The sequence below is a fragment of the Castanea sativa genome, chromosome 12, assembly GCF_040712315.1.
Source record: "Castanea sativa cultivar Marrone di Chiusa Pesio chromosome 12, ASM4071231v1".
NCBI classification, from domain to species: Eukaryota; Viridiplantae; Streptophyta; class Magnoliopsida; order Fagales; family Fagaceae; genus Castanea; species Castanea sativa.
In genome coordinates, this window is record NC_134024.1 from 27,369,688 (window position 1) to 27,391,990 (window position 22,303).

The 22,303-nt window shown below is 38.7% G+C and overlaps 2 protein-coding genes across 2 annotated transcripts; both read left to right on the top strand.

Moving 5' to 3' along the window:
• The first annotated feature begins 1,041 nt into the window (after positions 1–1,041).
• LOC142620987 (hsp70-Hsp90 organizing protein 3-like) lies at positions 1,042–21,765 on the top strand. The gene is made up of 3 exons (XM_075794306.1): positions 1,042–2,085; positions 17,714–17,988; positions 21,476–21,765. Exons 1-3 carry the CDS (start codon positions 1,740–1,742, stop codon positions 21,743–21,745), a joined length of 891 nt encoding a protein of 296 aa, XP_075650421.1. The 5' UTR covers positions 1,042–1,739; the 3' UTR covers positions 21,746–21,765.
• LOC142620460 (protein MKS1-like) lies at positions 1,209–1,694 on the top strand. Its single transcript, XM_075793824.1, has one exon. It carries the CDS (start codon positions 1,209–1,211, stop codon positions 1,692–1,694), a length of 486 nt encoding a protein of 161 aa, XP_075649939.1.
• Positions 21,766–22,303: the final 538 nt, after the last annotated feature.

Genomic DNA, 22,303 nt, shown 5'->3' on the forward strand with positions numbered 1-22,303 from the left:
AAAAAAAGAAGGAAAGGGAGGACTGATCGGGAAGAGAGATTAGAAGTAGGAAAAAGTTGCAGCCAGGAGGATAGAGAAAATAGTATTTAATTAGAGTGGGGGAAGATGGAATATAATTTTTTTTTTTGTTTACCTTTGAGCTATAGGGCACTACTATTGATGGCAGTTTACTATAGCTTAAGAGTTAAAGATTTTAGCTATAGCTCCACTTAGTGTATTAGTATTGGTGTTGCTAAAAAGCAATATTCTTATTTTTAGCAACACCAATACTAAAAAGCACGTTGCAATAGTAGAGGGAAAGCCAAAAAATTTGATTGTTAAGCTACAATGCACAATAAAAAATGGTTGTGCACTGTAGCTAAGAAGGTAAAAAAAAAAATAAAATAAAAGTTATATTATTTTATTGTATTGATGGTGGTGATTGTTTTTATTATAGTAGATATATTATTTTATTGTGTTGTTTATATTATTTTATTGTGTTAGAAACTAAAATAAAATCACTAATGTTGAATGTTTTGTAAAATGAGGTAGTAAGATATATAAAGTAGTTTTTTATGATATCAAATTGCTAAATTTATGGCTTACTAATGTGGATGCTTGCAGATCCTCTTTTGTTATATTGGTTCTTAAATTTGGTAATTTGACAATTTAACACCACCATTACTAACACTCTTAGAGTAATCGCATCAGTTTATGCAAAATCTTGCTAAATGTAAAGATAGTCCATTTTATACATTTTGAGTAAAAAAACACCCATATTAATGGGTGTAAAAAAATAAATATTTTATTGAATAGATATGTAGAATAAATAGAATGATGTGAGTATTTTATAAAAATAAATATATAAAATAAAAAAGTAATTTTTTTGTTCAAAATAGACAAAAAGTTTGCACTGCTCTAAAAAAAATCAAAACAAACCATCATAGATGCCAACAGCCAACTTGCCATATGCCGGAATTTTTGACATTTTTTTGTCAATTTATTTTTGTTATTTTTTGAAGTCAACAGCCTTGACCACGATCAATGATTCAATATACAATAATCAGTGCCCATTGCCCATCTCTTCCAATAATAATCATTGCCCATTACCCAATTCAGAAATCAAAGCCCTCTTTCTTGATCTCCCATCTCCAAAACCACCTCACCCTGTCATTCCTCGCCCATCTCCATAAACATCCAATTTTCCTAACAAATTAAATAAACACACAATGGCACAAAAAATGAATCCAAATCCACTGGAATTAGAATCATCACCACCGACAGTTATTCGCCAAATCCAAGGTCCTATGCCTCCTCCTCTCCGAGTGAGCAAAGACTCCCACAAGATCAAAAAGTGTTCCCGACGTCGGGCGCCAGTAAGTATTTTCCAAGCCTCAGCCAGTAACTTCAAGTCCATGGTCCAAAGCGTCACAGGCTATTCATCAGCATCATATTCCGGCGACGGCGATTTCGTACCTGGGGCGAGACTGGCCTCTACGGTAAAGACCAACCCATCAAAAATAGGTAGAGACAGAGCCAACAGTACTAACACAACCACTGCTATGTTGAAAGAAGAAAGCGTAGGAGTCGTAGAAATATTACGTCAGGCAAGTACTCATCCGGGATCGCCGGAGCCGTCGACTTTGCCTCCAATCCTAGATGTGTTTTTCTCGCCGGCTGCGAGGGTGGCCTCTATAGTAAAGGCCAGCCCATGAAAAAGAGACAGAGACAAAGCCGACAGTACTAACACAACTACGGCTATGTTGGAAGAAGTAGTAGAAATATTAAGTAACGCAAGTACTCATCCTGGGGTATTATCGCCATCGCCGTCGACTTTGCTGCCGATCTCAGATGGCGTTTTCTCGCCGGTGATAGAGCCGCAGAGTTATTTGGTGAAGCATGAGCTGAGCCCACTTTGGCACAACGTGTTTATGGCCAGTACTTCTGGTTTGTTCTCAGCTCCTTTGATCTCCCCGTCTGCTTCTTGCATGGACCTCTTCAACCTTTTCTATGCTGTTTTGAATGCCAAAACTGAGATCTCCGAGGAACTCATAAAAAACGGCGCCGACCTTGCGGAACAGCAACCAAGGAGAAGCTTGTTTCCAGGTATTGGTTATTCGCGCCTTATAAATATTTTCGCATTTTGCTCGTTCTTTATTTTATAGAACCATCTCTTTCAAAACAAAATTCACATTATCTTGTTTACACGCATTTCATAAAAATATCTTCTTCTTTTTTTCTTTTTTAATTGTTGCATATAAAAAATTCACAGTATCTATTTTACATAAATTAAATTTTTTTTGCTAAAAGTACTGTAGATAAAAATAAAAGTTAACTAAAATAGTATAGTAGAATAAATTAATAGTACCAAAAAGTGCATTGGGGATTCATGAACAGTACCAAAAATAAGCTGAATAGTAAAATAAATTAGCAAAAATAATCTTGCTGAACAGATACTCAGTGTCTGTTTGGATACCACTTATTTTGCTAAAATTAAAAATTTATTGCTGAAAGTACGGTAGATAAATGTAAAAGTTAGTTGAAATAGTACAATGAAACCCATAAATAGTACCAAAAAGTGTAATGTGATCCATGAATAGAAGGAAAAATAAGCTGAATAGTAAACTAATTTTAATTTTTCATTCTTATTCAAACTCACGCTTAGGATAAAGAATAAAAATTAAATATAAAATAAATTACACATAGCAATAATGTATTTTTACATAATTTCGTATGACCTGATGCGGGTAAATTTTTGGCTTAGTTGGTTAAGAGCATTTGCATCAGTTAGTGCAAAAATTTATGTCCATTTTAGCATAAAAAATTTACTTTTTTTAATATACATGTGGGGAGTAAAAGGACCCAAATGGGCATATGGGCCTTTGGGTTGTAACATGGAGGGCCGACCTGCTCCAGGATTAAACTCTATGAGTTGGCCCATACGCCGAGGGTCCGAGGATACAGCCGAGGGAGAGTTTCTCCTCGGACAAGCCTTAGAGAATTCAAAGTTTCATTATGAAGGTCAAAGCTCAACTCTGGAAAGACTAGTGGTTAAAAGGGGACATCCTGAATCTTCTAGATGCACCAATATTAAAGAAAATATTAAGAGTAAAGGCTGCCACCTCTGTATTAAAGGCTCTGCACCTACCTCCCTGGCCGCATTAATGGGGAGGTGACCCCTGAACAGTGAGGTGGAAACTTCTAGTCACTGTTCAAAAAGTATCAGGGAATGAAGTATAAAAGGGGGGTAAAGGCCAAAGAAAAGGAGGATCAGAAAACTAAGAAAGAAATTAAGAAATTGTAATCTTAAAGGAAGAAAGAGAAATAACAAAGAAGTAGTCCTCGGCTCGAGTCCGAGGAGATCCATTTGTCATTATTGTTCGTTATTTACTTGTGTTTGTTTATAAAAGTCTGTTATCAAGCTCCCAGTACTTCTAACCTAGGTTTCAAGCCCACACTCTACAAATTTTATTGTTTAAGGCTCATTGGGCCTGAGCTCGTGACCATGAGGGAGGGGGAGACGTTGAAAGCATACTCCGACCGTTATTGGGAGATGTTTAATGAAATAGATGGCGACTTTGATGAGGTGGCGCTTAATACCTTTAAGGTAGGCCTTCCTACTGATCACGACCTGAGAAAGTCTTTGACTAAAAAGCCCGTCCGCAGTGTACGTCGCCTCATGGACCGTATTGACGAGTATAAGAGAGTGGAGGAAGACCAACAGCAAGGAAAGGGTAAGGAGAAGGTTATCCCGTAGGAGAGAAGGGATTTCAGGTCGGACATGTACCACAATAACAGGCCGAGGAGAGATTACGTTGGGCAGTCCGCCTCGGCAGCACCTCAGGCCGTGAACACTGTGTTCCGAGAACCAGTACATCAGTTGCTGGAGAAAGTTCGTAAGGAACCCTTCTTCAAATGGCCTGATAAGATGGCAGGAGACCCTGCGAAGAGGAATCAAAACCTCTTTTGCCAGTACCACCAGGATGTGGGCTACACTACTGAGAACTGTCGGACCCTTTGGAACCACTTGGAGTAGCTTGTCAGTGAAGGAAAACTGAAGCAGCACTTGTGCCAACCTAGTGGGCAGGGCAGTCAATCTGGTTCAAACAATCAGAGGAATAATTCATCTCGGCCGGCTTTAGGAACAATTAATGTTATTTTTGCTGCACCTGGCAGGATCGGTTCGGCTCCCACTAGGGTGATGGCAGTTTCCCATTCCCAGGCCGAGGAGACAGGCTGCAGGCCGAAGAGGTTGAAGCTCAATTTGCCCGTCTTGGGATTTTCTGAGGAGGATAAAGTAGGGACTATCCAACCCCATGACGATGCTCTTGTAGTTACGCTTAGGATAGGGAACTATGATGTGAGGAGGGTGATGATAGATCAGGGCAGCGGTGCAGATATCATGTACCCTGATCTATTTAAGGGGTTAAGATTGAAGCTGGAAGATCTTACTCCTTACGACTCGCCACTTATAAGCTTCAAAGGGAGGTCCGTTGTGCCGAAAGGACAGATTCGTTTGCCCGTTCAATCCGGCTCAGAAACGGTTGAAGTGGACTTCATCGTGGTTGATGCGTACTCTCCATACACCGCCATCCTCGCCAGGCCTTGGCTGCACGCTCTGGGAGCTGTCTCTTCTACTTTGCATGTTAAAGTTAAATTCCCCTCGGGGGAATATGTTGAGGAAGTTCTCGGCAGCCAATCGGTGGCCAAGCAATGCATATCGGCTGCAGTACTGCATCAGACAGAAGCCGAGTCTTCGGCTTTAATCACCAAAGACTTATAGCAGTTAACAACTCCTGGTTCATCTGGGATGGTGACAGGAGAGGAGACACATTATGAGAAGTTAGAGAAGTTTCCAGTAGCCGATAACCTAGAGAGGTTCTTCCAAGTCGGCATACTTTTGCCACACCAAGAGAAGATCGAATTGTTAGAATTTCTGAAGGACAATATTGATGTTTTTGCGTGGGATCCTTACGAAGCTCCAAGTGTCGATCCGAGCTTCATTTGTCATCATTTAAATGTCAACCCAGCTATTGTTCCGAGAAGGCAGCCACTTCGGCGCTCTTCCAGAGAACATTCCGAGGTTGTGAAGGAAGAGGTGCTTAAACTCAAGAGGGCTGGGGCTGTCAAAGAAGTTTTCTACCCCGAGTGGTTGGCTCATACAGTTGTTGTTAAAAAGAAGAATGGAACGTGGAGGGTATGTGTGGACTTTACTGATCTGAACAAGGCCTGTCCCAAAGATTCGTTCCCAATGCCGCGTATTGATCACCTGGTGGATGCCACCGTTGGACATCCTCGGATGAGTTTTTTGGACGCCTTCCAAGGTTACCACCAGATTCCCTTGGCATTGGAGGATCAAGAGAAGACTGCCTTCATTACTCCGACGGGAAATTATCATTATAAGGTCATGCCATTTGGTTTGAAAAATGCTGGGGCTACTTACCAAAGAATGATGACCAGGATGTTCAAATAGCAATTGGGGAAGACTATTGAGGTGTATGTAGACGATATGGTGGTAAAGAGCAAAACGATACCTTCACACGTGAGAGACCTGGCTGACACCTTTCAGGTGTTAAGAAAGTACAAGCTGCGCCTTAATGCCTCAAAATGCTCTTTCGGCGTTGGGTCTGGAAAGTTTTTGGGGTATATGATCACTCATAGAGGCATAGAGGTAAACCCAGCACAGGTAGAGGCTATTTAGGACTTGCAGCCTCCTCGCAACCCAAAAGAAATCCAGAAATTGACCGGGATGATTGCCGCATTGAATAGGTTTATCTCTCGGTCAGCTGACCGATGCCGTCCCTTCTTCCAATTGTTGAATAAGTGGAAAGGGTTTCAATGGACCGAGGACTGCGTGTTAGCTTTCCAGCAGCTTAAAAAATATCTTTCTCGGCCACCCATTTTGTCTCGCCCCGAGGCGGACGAGGTCTTGTTTGCTTATCTGGCAGTGGCCGTACACGCGGTCAGCCTGGTCCTTATCAGGAATGAAAGTGGGATGCAAAGACCGGTCTACTATGTTAGTAAGTCTTTGAATGAGGCCGAGGTGCGCTACTTGCTCTTGGAGAAAGCGCTTCTGGCCATAGTTCATGCCACACGGAAGCTCCCTCATTATTTTCAGTCTCATACTGTGGTGGTTCTGACCCAATTGCCTCTCAAGGCAGTGTTACACAGCGCCGACTACACTGGTAGGGTGGCAAAGTGGGGAACCATATTAGGAGCTTTTGACGTTAAATACAAACCTCGCACCTCGGTGAAGGGCCAGGTCCTCGCTGACTTGGTGGCGGAGTTTACTGAACCATTGCCAGAAGAGACTCTAAAGGAAGCACGCATGGATGGAAAATCAGTTGGTCTGATCACGGCCGCAGGGCCTTTGACTTGGAAAATGTATGTGGATGGGGCCGCTAATCAGAGAGGGTCTGGTGTGGGACTCGTTCTGATATCCCCAGAGGGAATTATCTTTGAAAAATCTCTAAGGCTATCATTCTCGGCTACTAATAATGAAGCCGAATACGAAGCAATTCTGGTAGGCATGAACATGTTACATAAGATGGGTGGAAAGGAAGTCCATGCGTTCTCGGACTCTCAGTTAGTGGTCGGCCAGGTCATGGGGACCATGGAGGCCAGGGACCCAAGAATGCAAGAATATTTGGCCCAAGTCAAGCGTCAGCAAGCAGAATTTGACTCCTTTGTCTTAGCTCACATCTCTAGGAGTGGGAACACTCATGCCGATTCCTTGGCTACGTTAGCAACGTCCTCGGCCCAGGATTTGCCCCAGATTATCCTTGTGGAGGATTTGCTGGAGCCAACTCTTATCCCCGCCAAGGCGGCTCGCGTCCATCTAATAAGGCTTGGACCTAGTTGGATGGACCCAGTCGTATATTTTCTTAAGAACGACATCCTTCCTGAGGACAAGTCTGAAGCAGAGAAGGTGCGTCGGAAGGCGCCACGTTTTTGGCTATCCGAGGATCAGAAACTGTACAAACGATCCTTCTCAGGACCGTACTTATTGTGTGTGCACCCTGAATCAACGGAAGCACTTCTCAAAGAACTGCATGAAGGGATTTGTGGAAGCCACACTGGGGGAAGGTCCTTAGCCCATAGGGCCCTAACTCAGGGTTATTGGTGGCCCAACATGCAGAGGGAGGCTCAAGACTATGCCAGAAAATGTGATCAATGCCAGAGGTTCGCCCCTAACATTCATCAGCCTGGAGGGGTTCTCAACCTTCTCTCCAGTTCTTGGCCTTTTGCGCAGTGGGGATTGGACATAGTGGGGCCATTTCCGAGAGCAGCAGGAAATAAAAGATGGCTTCTTGTGGGAACATACTATTTCACCAAATGGGTTGAGGCCGAGCCCTTAGCAAATATCAGAGATATTGATTCCAAGAAGTTTGTCTGGAAAAATATTGTCACTAGATTCGGTATACTACACACACTTATCTCCGACAATGGCGTTCAATTTGACAGCAAGGCCTTTAGGCAATATTGTGGTGACATGGGTATCATAAACAGATACTCCACCCCAGCCTATCCTCAGGGAAATGGGCAAGCTGAGGCCGTTAACAAGGTCATAGTCAGTGGGCTTAAGAAAAGGTTGGACGATGCGAAAGGCAGATGGGTAGAAGAGCTCCCTCATGTTCTATGGACGTATCGGACCACACCGCGCAGGTCCACGGGAGAAACGCCATTCTCTATGACTTATGGAGTCGAGGCGGTGATACCTCTGGAATCTGGTTTTCCCACCCTAAAGACAAGTTCTTTTAGCCTGGAGAATAACAATGGACTCCTAGAGAAAGGTCTTGATTTACTCGAGGAACGACGCGAGGCGGCCATGGTCCAAATGGCTTATTATCAACAAAAGCTAAAATGGGGATATGATGCCCACGTGAAGCTAAGGCCACTTGCACCTGGTGATCTCGTACTAAGGAAATTTGTAGGCACTTCTAAGAACCCAGCTTGGGGTAAGCTAGGATCCAACTGGGAAGGCCCCTATCGCATTGTTTCAGTAGCAGGCATAGGGTCATATCGACTAGCTGACCTAGATGAAAGAATTGTACCACATCCGTGGAATGTAAATAATCTTAGAAGGTATTATTATTAATAAAATGGGTTTTTGTCAGTTAATATTTCAAAGTTATGAGTACCTCTGACATCCGCAGCTACTGTTCTTAAGAATCAAACAGAAACTTGGTTAAGTGTAGTCCTCGGACCACAAACCTTGTGGAAATTGATGTCTTTTCATTTGTTAAACAGAACCTTAGTTATGCTGGGTCCTCGGACCTCCTACTTTGGGAAAATTAATATTTGAAGCTACTGTTCTTAAGAATCAAACAGAAACTTGGTTAAGTGTAGTCCTCGAACCACAAACCTTGTGGAAATTGATGTCTTGTCATTTGTTAAACAGAATCTTAGTTATGCCGGGTCCTCGGACCTCCTACTTTGGAGAAATTAACATTTGAAGCTACTGTTCTTAAAAATCAAACAGAAACTTGGTTAAGTGTAGTCCTCGGACCACAAACCTTGTGGAAATTGATGTCTTGTCATTTGTTAAACAGAACCTTAGTTATGCCAGGTCCTCGGACCTCCTACTTTGGGGAAATTAACATTTGAAGCTACTGTTCTTAAGAATCAAACAGAAACTTGGTTAAGTATAGTCCTCGGACCACAAACCTTGTGGAAATTGATGTCTTGTCATTTGTTAAATAGAACCTTAGTTATGCCGGGTCCTCGGACCTCCTACTTTGGGAAAATTAACATTCGAAGCTACTGTTCTTAAGAATCAAACAGAAACTTGGTTAAGTGTAGTCCTCGGACCACAAACCTTGTGAAAATTGATGTCTTGTCATTTGTTAAACAGAACCTTAGTTATGCCGGGTCCTCGGACCTCCTACTTTGGGGAAATTAACATTTGAAGCTACTGTTCTTAAGAATCAAACAGAAACTTGGTTAAGTATAGTCCTCGGACCACAAACCTTGTGATGTCTTGTCATTTGTTAAACAGAACCTTAGTTATGCCGAGTCCTCGGACCTCCTACTTTGGAGAAATTAACATTTGAAGCTACTGTTCTTAAGAATCAAACAGAAACTTGGTTAAGTGTAGTCCTCGAACCACAAACCTTGTGAAAATTGATGTCTTGTCATTTGTTAAAAAGAACCTTAGTTATGCCGGGTCCTCGGACCTCCTACTTTGGGGAAATTAACATTTGAAGCTACTGTTCTTAAGAATCAAACAGAAACTTGGTTAAGTGTAGTCCTCGGACCACAAACCTTGTGGAAATTGATGTCTTGTCATTTGTTAAACAGAACCTTAGTTATGCCGGGTCCTCGGACCTCCTACTTTGGGGAAATTAACACTTGAAGTTACTATTCTTAAAAACCAAATAGAAACTAAATTAAGTATAGTCCTCGGATCAAACCTTGTCACTATTCTTAATATTTTGTCACTGTTCTTATTCTTATCACCCTTTTTATGAAAATCATTATCTCATCATTTATTAATTTGGATCTCAAGTTCTTCATTCTTAAGTGTTAAGCAAAATTTTTGCAAGGAATGGTCTTCGGACCTTACATCCTGCTGAAAGCAGTATATCAGATTACAAAGGTTTAACTGTCATATGAGTTGTCTAACTTTGGTATTATTTGATGTCTAAGTTAAGTTATGCGGCAGTTTTGAAGTCATAGTTAATTGCATGATGGAGTTGTACTTATTTATTCTGCTTCCCCTTTAACTGTTTGTTATTAAAAGCTCTCATGGCAAGCACAAAAAGAATAAAGTAAAACCAAGACAATGTGAACAAAAATTGAATAAAAATCTTCTTCATTAATTATATACAAAGAAGGGGAGTACAGAAAATTCCTATACTAAGCCCTAAGCTAGGGAAGGGGGGTCTTGAAGGGAGCTGCTGCCAGCCTCAGTACTCTTCAATTCCAGTTCAAAGGTTGACAAAACTTGCTTCCCTTTGTCTGTTGAAGGAACGAGGGGCTCCACACTTTGGATCTGCTCCTTCTCGGCACCACCGCACTCGTCCTTCTCTTTGTGGGAACCTTCAGGTTCTGTAGGAGCAGGAACGAGCTCTTCCATTACAGGAGGAAGGGCAGGAGAGGCAGCAACAGGAGGGTCTTCAATTTCCTGTATGTCTAGGGGAAGCCAGATGTTCTCGGGCTTCCTCAGCTCGGAAGCTTGAGGAACCCCTACCGCATTCATGGCCTCTCCCCAGACCTGCTGACAGTACTCTCGGCACAAGGCCGCGAAAGCCTCTGTCAGCTCTTCTTGCGTTCTGGTCACCCCCTCCTGATAACTGGCCGTCTTCGCAGCCTCCAGTGTGTGCTGATGGGCGCGAGCCTCCTCCTTAGCCTGCGTAAGCTCCTTTTCCAAGTCAGAGCGTGCCTGTTGGACTTGGGCGAGCTCGTCATCCTTTTGACGAAGGAGCTTACGCTACCCCTCCACTTGGGTTGTCATCATCTTCAAGCTGGCCTTGTCACCATCTCTTTCTCTTTTCAAGTCGGCCAGCTCTGACGTGATCTTCCCGTTCTCTGCTAAGGCCTGGCCTAGGGATCTTTCTGTCTCCTGTTTTAGCTCTTGCTCCATCCCAGCGCGCTTCCGAGAATCCTCCACGAACTTCTCGGCCGCGAAAACCTCTTGGATGGACTGCAAATATGCTAGGAGGTTAAAAACAGTGAAGTTACTTACAAATAAATATAGAATATAAATGTAAGGTGGAACTTACCAGAGCTAAGCCCCTTTTTAACGAGAGGAACAGCTGCGGCTGGCCCATCTTCTCCAAGGACTCCATGTCCCTAGGCAGCAGAAGAGGGCGCTCCAGCACCTCGGCTAGGTGGTGAGCGTGGCCTTGCTGGACCGCCCTAATACTGGAGTGGCAGGGAATGGGAGCGCCGTCCAGTCTCAAGTCAGGAGACCAGGTAGCTGGTGCTCGGCGCACCTCGGCCTCGTCTCTGATCTCCCCGCTTTCAACTGAGCGGGCGCGCCCTTTGCCCTTGTCCAACTTCTTCTACTGGGCCGGCGCGGGCTGTTTCATCTTCTTTTGCTTTTCACCTCCAGCCCCTTCAACCTCCGCTTTCCTTTTCTTCTTGGGATCTTCGGCTGGAGGCTTAGGGTCAGCTGGAGGAGGATGAGGTAGTGGTAAAGCCAGGGGAACCTGGGACCCCCGTGTCCCTTTCTTTGCCACTCGGGCGCCTCTGTCGGTCATAAGATCCTTTAGCTTGTCCATATCTTCTTTAATGGAACTGTCGTCTGGACGCGCTATCACTAGATCCGCGATCCCAGAGGCCTCGGCTTCTTCTTCTTCCTCGTCGGAAAGGATAACAAACGGGTTTCCGCGAGGTCGTAGGGAGTCCTCAAGTTGAAACTGGTCTATTACCTCGTCCAATGTGTTCGAGGAAGACACTCGCTCCTCTGGGACGTCAATAGCCTGAGAGTGCACAGCGAAGGGAACTGCCACTATGGGCTGTGTGTACAAGACGGTGTGAGGGGCGTCAGGGATGTCGTGGTCGTCCAAGAAGTGACGTCTGGCTACGTTGATTTTCCTACGCCTTCGGTCACCCGCGATTATGGCGTTCTCAATCTCCTGGAAGTCCGAGGAGACGGGATCGTATCCCAAAATCAAGTGGGCCGCTCTAAGCTGTAGGTCTCTGCTAACAAACACCTCGGAGCGCAGCACCCTATTTAAGTCTGCAACGTTGCAGTGGCTTAAGCGCGGGCGTACGTTTTGCTTATCTGCAAAGAAAAACATCCAAACAGACAAACATGGTCAGATTCACACAACATATAATAAACTTAAATAAACATGAATACATGTGAATACGCATTTTTGTGAGTGTTAGAGGAAGTTGTGCGGTGGGGAGGTTAATCCTAAGATGTCGCACCTGGATCTCCCCACTCAACTGGGCAATGGGGGCCGTCGTGCCAGTTCCCAGAGACAATCAGGTAGTCATCCTTCATGCCTTTGTTGGACTTGGGCAAACAGGAGATCAACCTAACTACGCTGGAGCGGGATTTGATGTAATAACCGACTCTAGTGAGTTTGTGGCATTCGTACATAAAGACGACATCATGTCAGGTGAGGTTCAGACCCATTTGCTCGTTCAGAGCGTCGACGCTACCCAAAACTCTAAAAACGTTTGGGGCGCACTGATCGGGACACAACCGATGGTTGCGGAGGTACTCCCTGGTTACAGGCTTCATTGGGAGGGTCATCCCACCTTCTACAAAGGCTACCATTGGGATGATAACCTCTCCGGCCTTCCTAGAACCGGCCACGGCTTCCACCGGACAGTATTCTAAACCTACGTCGCTGGGAATCCTATACTTGGCTCTAAAGCCTTCCATCCCAGCGGCGGTATCAACTAGACACTTGAACTTTCCCATCAGAAAGGAACGAACGGCTAAATTCTACGAGGGAGAATGATTATAAGGGGAGCCGAGGACAGGGTCCGAGGAGAAAGGGTTAAGAGAAAAAAGGAATAAGAACTTACAGACTTGAAGTTGTGCAAGTTTCCACGGATTTGTGTAGACAAAAGGTGATTGCTGATGTTTTGATGGGATTAGTCTCTGGAGAAATAAATGAAGGCGCAGGTTCCCGAAGCGTCATCACGTGTGGGAAGCGGCCTCGAAATTATATTTGTCCCCGCCCAAATTTTCGTGAAATAACAAGGACCGTTGGATGCTCATCTCACCGTTGAACGTGGGGGACAAGGTACAACTTACAGTAATAAATACGCGCGTTTTTGAAAATAAAACCGCCAAGTGTCACTCTCCGGAACGCGAAACGGTTTTCACACGTGTGGTTATTTACAGAAAGTGTGGAGGAAGTGTTCGTTGGATCAAAACCCTATTTTTCTCCTCGGATGATGAAAAATAGAGTTTTGAGGGGCTATTGTGGGGAGTAAAAGGACCCAAATGGGCATATGGGCCTTTGGGTTGTAACATGGAGGGCCGACCTGCTCCAGGATTAAACTCTATGAGTTGGCCCATACGCCGAGGGTCCGAGGATACAGCCGAGGGAGAGCTTCTCCTCGGACAAGCCCTAGAGAATTCAAAGTTTCATTATGAAGGTCAAAGCTCAACTCTGGAAAGACTAGTGGTTAAAAGGGGACATCCTGAATCTTCTAGATGCACCAGTATTAAAGAAAATATCAAGAGTAAAGGCTGCCACCTCCGCATTAAAGGCTCTGCACCTACCTCTCTGGCCGCATTAATGGGGAGGTGACCCCTGAACAGTGAGGTGGAAACTTCTAGTCACTGTTCAAAAAGTATCAGGGAAGGAAGTATAAAAGGGGGGTAAAGGCCAAAGAAAAGGGGGATCAGAAAACTAAGAAAGAAATTAAGAAATTGTAATCTTAAAGGAAGAAAGAGAAATAACAAAGAAGTAGTCCTCGGCTCGAGTCCGAGGAGATCCATTTGTCATTATTGTTCATTATTTACTTGTGTTTGTTTATAAAAGCCTGTTATCAAGCTCCCAGTACTTCTAACCTAGGTTTCAAGCTCACACTCTACAAATTTTATTGTTTAAGGCTCATTGGGCCTGAGCCCGTGATTGTCTTTGGGTCCAGGTGCAATTGTGCACTTACAATACATATTTACTTTTCAAAACATTTCACACCAAATTATCTATTTTACACTATATTTCACTAAAATATCAATTAAAAAAAAAAAAATTCTTTACACACAACAATCACCTTCCACTCTCTTTCTTCTTCCTTAGGATATGTGGAAAAAAAGAATAAATACAAAATAAATAATGTTAGTGTAAAATTTACACAGTTACTATAATACAAGCATTGATGTAAGTGCTCTTATAAATTGAGAGATGGGAGTAGTTCTTGTGCTTAAATGTGTACATTTGATATTGATGTAAGTGCTCTATGGAATTTTTAGGTTCGTAGGTTGTCCTACCATTTTTCTAAGAAATAATAAGCAAACAAGCAAAAGAAATTAAGTCATTACTTAATTAGTTTAAGTTTGTTCACTTAGCTTTTGTTTGGGAGTTCACAAAGAAATAGAATAGAATGGTCATAAAACCATTGAATTCTAATTCAAATGACACCTCTTTCTCTCATTAGAATGAGTGGAGGTTGAGCTTGTGGGTTTAAAACCCATTGAATCCATTTGTAACTTATCCACTCTTTCTCTCATTAGAATGAGTAGAGGTTGAGCTTGTGAGTTTAAAACCCATAGGGCCCATTTGTAACTTATCAATTTTTTCAGTAAATTATCTATTTGGTTCCTAATCTTTAAATTGTGCCTCAATTTGATCCCTAATGTTTTAAACGTGTTAGTTTAGTCTCTAACTTATTAAACAAAAGAAGAGTATTAACTATTTTCTCAACCTCTCAGCAACTATTTTTTAGGTTTCCAAATAGGAAAAAATAAATATCAAAATGAAAGTAACAATCCATCAGAGTCAGGGGCGGAGGGAAGGGGGGGTCGGGGGGGGGGCAGGTGCCCCCCTGAACTTTCAATTTTTTTTACTGACAATGATAATATATTGAACTGAAATGTCTTATTTGCCCCCTACACAAAAGACAAAAAAACGTTTCTATTTATTGGGAGCAACCTACAGCTACATGGTTCAAAACTTAACAGCCTTAACTAATAGAACTCTAAAACTTTAATATAAAACTATTGGTCTCACCTAGTAATAATTAACAAAAAAAAAAAAAACCTACTGCTAATGCTATATGCCTATACGGAATAGGAATCACAACAGCCTAATACTAATAGAACTTTTTTTTTTTGGAATACTAATATTAATACTAATAGAACTCTAAAAAAAAAAAAAAAGGTGTATATATAATACATTATAAAGCACGCCTCCCAAAAAAAGAAAGTTCTTTGGATTTTTTAAAAATTAAATTAAGTAAGAGAATAATAATTAGTTTTTTCATAGTTTGTAATTTTGTTAATATAATAAGAGTAAATTTAATAATTCATTTAGTTCAGCACTTCTAAATTCTGCTCTCCCTCAAAATCTCTCCAATTTTGGAGAATTAAAAATGAGGGGTTAAAACTCATCCAAACCCCCCTCCTAAATCTCTCCCTCTTCTTCCTTAAAAAAAAATCCAAATAAGTTAATTTAACTTACTCTCTCTCTACTCTACGTCCCTGTACTCACCCTCCATCCAAACAAGCTATTAGAGTTTCTGTTGAGTTTTTAAAAGCATTCAAGCAAAGTTTTTAAAAGCATTCAAGTCATTGAATCACATTTAAATATTCACAGGTATATTGTGTACTCTTAATATTCATATTTAAATTTTTTTAGATTAGTTTTTTTACTTTCAATCTTATCTTTTAATCTTGCCCCCCTGACCTAAATTCCTGGCTCCGCCACTGATCAGAGTATATGAAAGTCGAAGCAGAAAGAAAAATTGAGATTTCAGTTACAAATCATATGCACAACAACAGTTACAAAATGGTATTCCTTAGGAACCAAACTGATATACTGTGTAAATGTTAGGGACCAAATAAGTATTTTAATTTCTTTTTTTCATAAATCGTTTACTAAAATTACATTACCATTTCAAATTTTTAAGAGCAATGATGTACAGACAATACTTTTGTGAAAATTCTTGAAATTTTATGATTTGGATTAAGACTATGCATAGGTTAGATTGGGTAGGGTTGAGGTTAAAAATCTTAATCAATCTGCAATCGACAAGTTGGAACCAAACCACCACTGACCTTCCAATCTACAAAAATGGCGAGTGGGTTGAAAATTTGGGCAATTTCAACTCAATAGATTGGGCGGATTAGGCAGGTTAATTTTAGTTATGGGTTGTATACTAAACTTCCAATGTTATTTTACCATTTACAAATACATTTAAAAAGTATTTCCTCTAAATTCTATAAAGCAATGAAGGACTTGGGACAAAATTATACAACTAAAGTGAATCATAGGAAATGTCCATTTTACATAGATCAAAGTACATAACTCTAATAGTGTGAGTATTTTCTAACTTTTTCTCAAAAAAGAAAAAGAAAAGATATTAAGTATATCAATGTCACCATGTATGCTTACGAATATGTTGGGAAAGTATCGCATTTTCCATATTAATATGTGTAAATCATGGAGTTAATAAATAAAAAATAAATTTGATATGAGATAAAAACTAACAAGGGATAAATAGATAAATATATATCTATATATATATATATATATATATATATGTAAGTGGGTTGGGCCAGTTGGTTGGGTCTTTTTAAAAAACTCAACCTACCCTGCCACTTTAAGAGTTGAACTTGCCCAACCCGACCGCTTAGAAATAAGTATCATATCCATGAGGAGCGAAATAGGTTGGCCATTTTAGGCAAATTAAGCAGGTTGTTGCACAAACCTAATTTGAATGATCATAGTTAAGAGAAAATTCAATTAGATTTTCAATTATTCTGTGGCACAAGTGCCATATAATATTTAAATTTTTGTACAAAGTAAGTTATTAATTATTAGTGCAAAATCCAAAGAGTAAAAAAAAAAAAAAAGATAAAGAAAGATTTGGTTTGACTTTGACAAGCTATTGATATAATTGTTGGCAATGAGAATGGGGGAATTTTAAAAAAAAAAACAAAAATAGAATTTATATTTATGTTAGACTTAAGCTTCAACTTAGGTTTTGTTTCCATCTAGACAAAATTTAAATTAACATGAACTAAACTCCAGCACAATAGGAAATTAATAACATTTGCTATCAATATTTTTTCTTGCACTATTATTTTTATTATACAAATAGTGGTTGAAGAAACTAAAATTGAGAATTTCATAGATAAAAATGTAAATGAAATTTTATTTTATTTTTAATTCGTTTCAAATAAGCTTATATCTTTTTTTTATAAGTAGCTAGTTAATATTTTCAAAATTACAAAGATGATATAGTATATTATATTATAGACAAACTTGGAAAGATTTTAATATACATTTAATTATACTTATTTGTAAATGTATCTATTTATATATATATATATATATATATATATATATATATATATGTATATATATATATATATATATATATGTGTGAGGTTATAAACTAGTTTATTCTAAATAATTAACATATAAATAAGAAAAGAGCATTTTATGGTTCTCAGTTGTGTATTTTATTTGTTTGATAAACTAGCTAAAGCAAGATTTTTATACAATCTGGGTTGTAAGGGCATGTTTAATACACTAAATAGGGATTACAACGTGAATGATATTCTTTATTACAAGTATTTATACTTGGTAGAGTGATCATCGTACCAATAGTGCACAGTGGTGAAAGTTTGTTTATTTGAAAATATATTAATGTTAGAAATTATGTTATCTACTAAAGAATAACTATTACAACATTTTTAGAAATGAATAATTATTCTTCATTTTAAAAAATAACTATTCAATGTAATAAAAACATAATAAAACTATTAAATAGATAAAATATAAGAATAACTATTATATTACAGTGTCTATTACAATTTGTTGAACATACTTTGAGAACTTGTAAAACTACGTGTAGTTTAGTCTTTATTCAATTAGTTGTTGTTAGTGACAGGTGTCATTTAGTCATTGTTGTGTGTTAATTGTTAGTTAGTGAGATGAGTTAGTTACATTTCCCGCTCTCTGTTTAGTGTATATAAACACAGAGTTTGTTGTAATCATTATTCAATGAAGCATTTTTCACAAATCTTAATTCTCTCCCTCTGTTATGACCTCCATTGCTAAAGCTTGAAGCTTTGTTACTGTAAACACAGAGATGCCTGAGTCTTTGTCTTTGCCGTTACGGTCGGAGAGAAAGGGAGGCATGGAGGCTGAGCCGGCGAAGGAAACAGACCTGATGGAGTTGACAGTGGAGGAGGGGATAGATAGTGAGTCGCAGGCATGTAAGGAACAGGAATTGGGCAATGCAGCGTACACTAAGAATGATTTTGATACTGCAATTGCTCATTATACTAAGGTGGCGGAGTTGGACGATGGGCACATTTCGTGTCTTATGAATCGGGCTGTTGCTTATCTGGCAATGGGACAGGTATGACAAATCTGGTTACAAACTTTTCTTGACAAGACTGATTTACTCTTGATTATGATTGTTTTCATGTTTTATTACAATTGAAGTTTATATGCTCATTGGTATTGTTTTACTTGTAATTATGTTTTAGTTTATGTAGCTACCCGACTAGGTTGATGAATGTCTCAATAAAATATGAAATGTGTGTGTAATTTACACTCTGTTGCTCCTTCCTTAGCGTATACAAGCTCAAAAATTAAAGATTGGTTGAGATATAAATACGGAGGGCCAAGGCTCCTCCGAAAGTTTTTTTTGTTTGTATAGCTGGGGCTGTAAACGAGCCGAGCTTTGTCAAGTGGTGAATGTTCAAACTCGGCTCAACAGCAAAAGTAAAATGTTCAAGCTTGACTTGAACTTGATACGAGCCTAAAAATAATATTCAAGCTTGAGCTCATTATAAAGTATAAAAGATTGAGTTCAGCTTGGCTTGGCTTGGCTTGACTTGATTCATTAGTCAAGCCAAGTTTGAGCTCAATATCATGTTTTTGAACTTAAGATCCAAAACAAGTATATTATCAAGCTTATAGTAACCTTGTTCAATCCTTTATAGAGTCGATTCATGTATCTCTCCCTATTTTGAGTTTAAGATCCAAAACAAGTATATTATCAGAATAGTTTACTCTCCCTGTTTAAAAAAAAAAAAAAAAAATATATATATATATATATATATATATATATATATATATATATATATATATATATATATATATAAATGAATGAGCTAGTAAGTTTATTCATGAATAGCACTAATTTAGCCAAAATTTGTGGCATCATAATTATTAATACCTACAATTTTCCAAATTTTCCAAGCATTTCAGAAAACTAGTCAAAACAATTTGGATTATAAGATGCATATGATGAGCCATATAAGTCAGCCATGAGAATTACACCAAATTCATTTTATATTTCATGCTTGTGCTTTATGCCATCCTCATGTTGTGATTATAGTCTCATTTTATGTCTCATGCTTATGGTTTCAAAAAAAAAAAAAAAAAACATAATTGAAATTAACATCCATTTCTCTCACCTGATGGTGCCCGCCAGAAACTGCAGCATGTAAAATGGTGTTACCATTTCGATCTTGACGGTGCATGAGATTTGTACCATTGGAGACAAGCACTAAGTACAGTAGAGCATGATATTGACCATATCTCACAGCCAGATGTATACCAAATAAGGCTAACTTTTTCCTTTGGTGAGCATTTGGTGTGTTAATGCCCTAAGGAATGTGATGTCACGGAAACCTGAAGAAAGCACACACGATACTCTTTTTGATGGACGGAAACTAAACTGTTATTTTCTAGATAATAATCCTCAAATCCACGAGGAGTTCTTGAATCCACAAGGTGATAAACTAAAATCCATCAAAGAAAGAATTTGACAAAAAATTTATATTTTATTAATAACTAGTTGCTAACCCGTGCGATGCACGAAATAACTATTGACTTTGAAAAAAAGTCAAACAATGAGTAAATAGACATTCTAAAAAAATAAATAATTAATTGAAATTAATCCAAACAAATAATTAATCGACTAAAGATATAGCTTTTAATAAGAAAAAAAAAATTACATCAACCTAAATAAAAAGCATTTAAGGTGAAGAATTAAGATCAACCTACTGATACGCAAAATAAAAAACTCCAAGGTTTAAAACCTCAAAATTTATAGTATCTCCAAATTCTACTTCAGAACTACACCAAATTCAACAAATTTATATATAACATACCAAATAAAAATTTATTGTTCCCTAGACTGGAAGATATATGTTGCATCTTTGATTTTTCTCCAAAAAAATAGAAATGCTTTATTTGCCATGTATAACATAAAAAAATAATTAGTAGAAATTTCAAACCAAAAACCAAACCCACGATTATCAAAGTGAGTTTCTTTTTTTTCAACGTTAGTCTCTTTTTTTCTTTTCTTTTTTTCCAGTCCTATCATAATATTTGTTTTTATATAAATTATCAACGTTTGAGTTTGAGTTTAAGTTGAATTTTGTTAGAGAGATAGAGTTTAACTCCTTGTTAAGTTTTGATTAAACAAAAATAATTTTATTTAAAAAAAATAATAATGATGAGTTTGAGTTTGAGTTTAAGTTGGACTTATTAGAGAGATAGAGTTTGACTTCTAGTTAAGTTTTGAACTAAAAATAATAATTTTATCTAAATAAAATGATAATTTTATTTAAATATTGTGCTGACGTGGAAAATTGTGAGAGCTTCAGTGGTTTTGGTTTTATATATATATATATATATATAGATAATCTGATTTGCCTTTGATGGCTACAAAATATATAAATACTAATAAAGTAAAACCCTAAGACGATTAGGAAACTATTGAAACCCTAATTCGTACTAATTACATGATTAGGAGACAAAATACTAAAATTTACAAAAAATGGCAAAATTGAGTTAAATGCAAAATTACTAACTATTGGCTTTAAGGGTCATCTCAAAATAGGCAGGATCTTATTTTGACTTTTGAGTAAAAAGTTATTAAGAAAACAAAAATTACTATAAACAGAAAAATTGCAGTTTTTAGGGCCTAAATGGAGGAATTCGCCAATTTTAGGGGGTATCACATGGCAAAGCAATGATTATTGCTCAAAAGGTCGTTTCGCTTAAGCCTCCCAAATTTCATGTGATTTCGACTTCGAGGCCCATGATTTCTACTAGTACTTTTTCGCCTTGCGTGATGATTTTAAGCGTGCGTGACAGTCTAGAAAGGCCATGGTGGTCTATTCTACATCAAAATGTGTCGTTCTTTTTTTGGACAATAGTATTTTGGGGGAAGATTCTTACTGGTGATAATTTTATTAAGCAAGGTTTCTCATTAGTTGGTTGGTGTTCCATGTGTCGGTATAATGGAGAGACAATGGAACTTTTTTTCATCCGTTGTGGATTGGCGTACACTTTGTGGAGTGTACGAAGGAGAGTAGATGATCTTTTGCTTAGGAGGAGGAATTCAATAGGGAAGTGCTTATGATTATGAGATATTTGAAACTATGTCTATAATGGTTATAGTGGCAAGAACGAAATGGTTTTTTTTTTGACAATATAGAAAGATCAACATCTCAGTTGGACTTTGATTGGGCTCGCGTGTGGATTTTCCTTGTAGAATTTCCTTATTAGATACTCGTTTATTCACTTTGCTAAAGTCTTTTTTTTTATAAATTCTTTTAGGTTAAGTTGTGCTCATCATCATGAATACGAAATAACCTCTTCTTTTAATAAAATATTATTACTTATCGAAAAAAGGAACCCTTCAAGATCTCATCAAGAACCCTAATTTGTTGAATTCCTAAAGATACTAGATAAAAATTGGTATATGAGCTCATTCAAGCTTTTGTCCTGCACCAATACTGACTATATTGAACTGTCCAGTATTTGCATTTATATATTTTCAACCACACTTTGATCAAAGTTCTAATAATATTGTATTTTTTCAGTATGAGGAATGTATTAAAGATTGTGACAAGGCTGTTGAAAGGGGAAGACAGCTTAAATCAGACTCTAAGATGATAGAAATAGCTTTGACTAGGAAGGGTATTGTCCTAGTAAAAATGGCAAAACTCTCAAAGGACTATGAATTAGCTATTGAGGCTTTCCAGAAAGCTCTCTTAGAGCATCACAACCCAGACACATTGAAGAAGCTAAATGATGCTGAAAAGTCAAAGAGGGAACTAGAGCAGCAAGAATATACTTTGATACAAAATTAGCTGATGAGGCACATGAGAAAGGTATTCCCTTCAAGAACAATCAGACATTTGTCTTATGCATGATGTTGCGGTTTGTTTCTCTTGATATATTTCATTCCTACAAGTAGGTTCTTCCTATATATGTTGTGTCTTCATGTCAACTCATTTCATTCCTATTTACTTTGTTTCTTGTTATATTAAATTGAATTTAATTGCAATCATTTAAAATATTTACCCGCTACACAAGGCTTTTGCATATGTGGTGTTTAAGAGAGTTGATTGGTAGAGAGTCTTACTTCCAATTTTAGGAGAGGTTGAATAGACTCAAACTTGAGACATAGCTTGGGTGGAGGGAATATAGTTTTTTCAAACATTTTTGACCAATCCCTATGTCCATAATATATTGTGTCGTATACGTATCTTATTATTATATGGGGTAGCTGAGCTTCATAGTAGGAAAGTGCATTGGCACTTTTTGGGAAATTGAGAGTTTGTGGCATCAAATCTAATTTGTCTCAGATTATTAGGCCACTATTGACTAACATAAGCTCATGTTTGGAGGTCCAAAAATGTCAATTC

Coding starts and splice junctions, on each gene's coding strand:
- LOC142620460 (XM_075793824.1), top strand. CDS start 1,209: ATGGCACAAAAAATGAATCCAAATCCACTGGAATTAGAATCATCACCA.
- LOC142620987 (XM_075794306.1), top strand. CDS start 1,740: ATGTTGGAAGAAGTAGTAGAAATATTAAGTAACGCAAGTACTCATCCT. Junction 2,086..17,713: donor AAGGAGAAGCTTGTTTCCAG/GTATTGGTTATT, acceptor CTGTAAACACAG/AGATGCCTGAGTCTTTGTCT. Junction 17,989..21,475: donor CTTATCTGGCAATGGGACAG/GTATGACAAATC, acceptor GTATTTTTTCAG/TATGAGGAATGTATTAAAGA.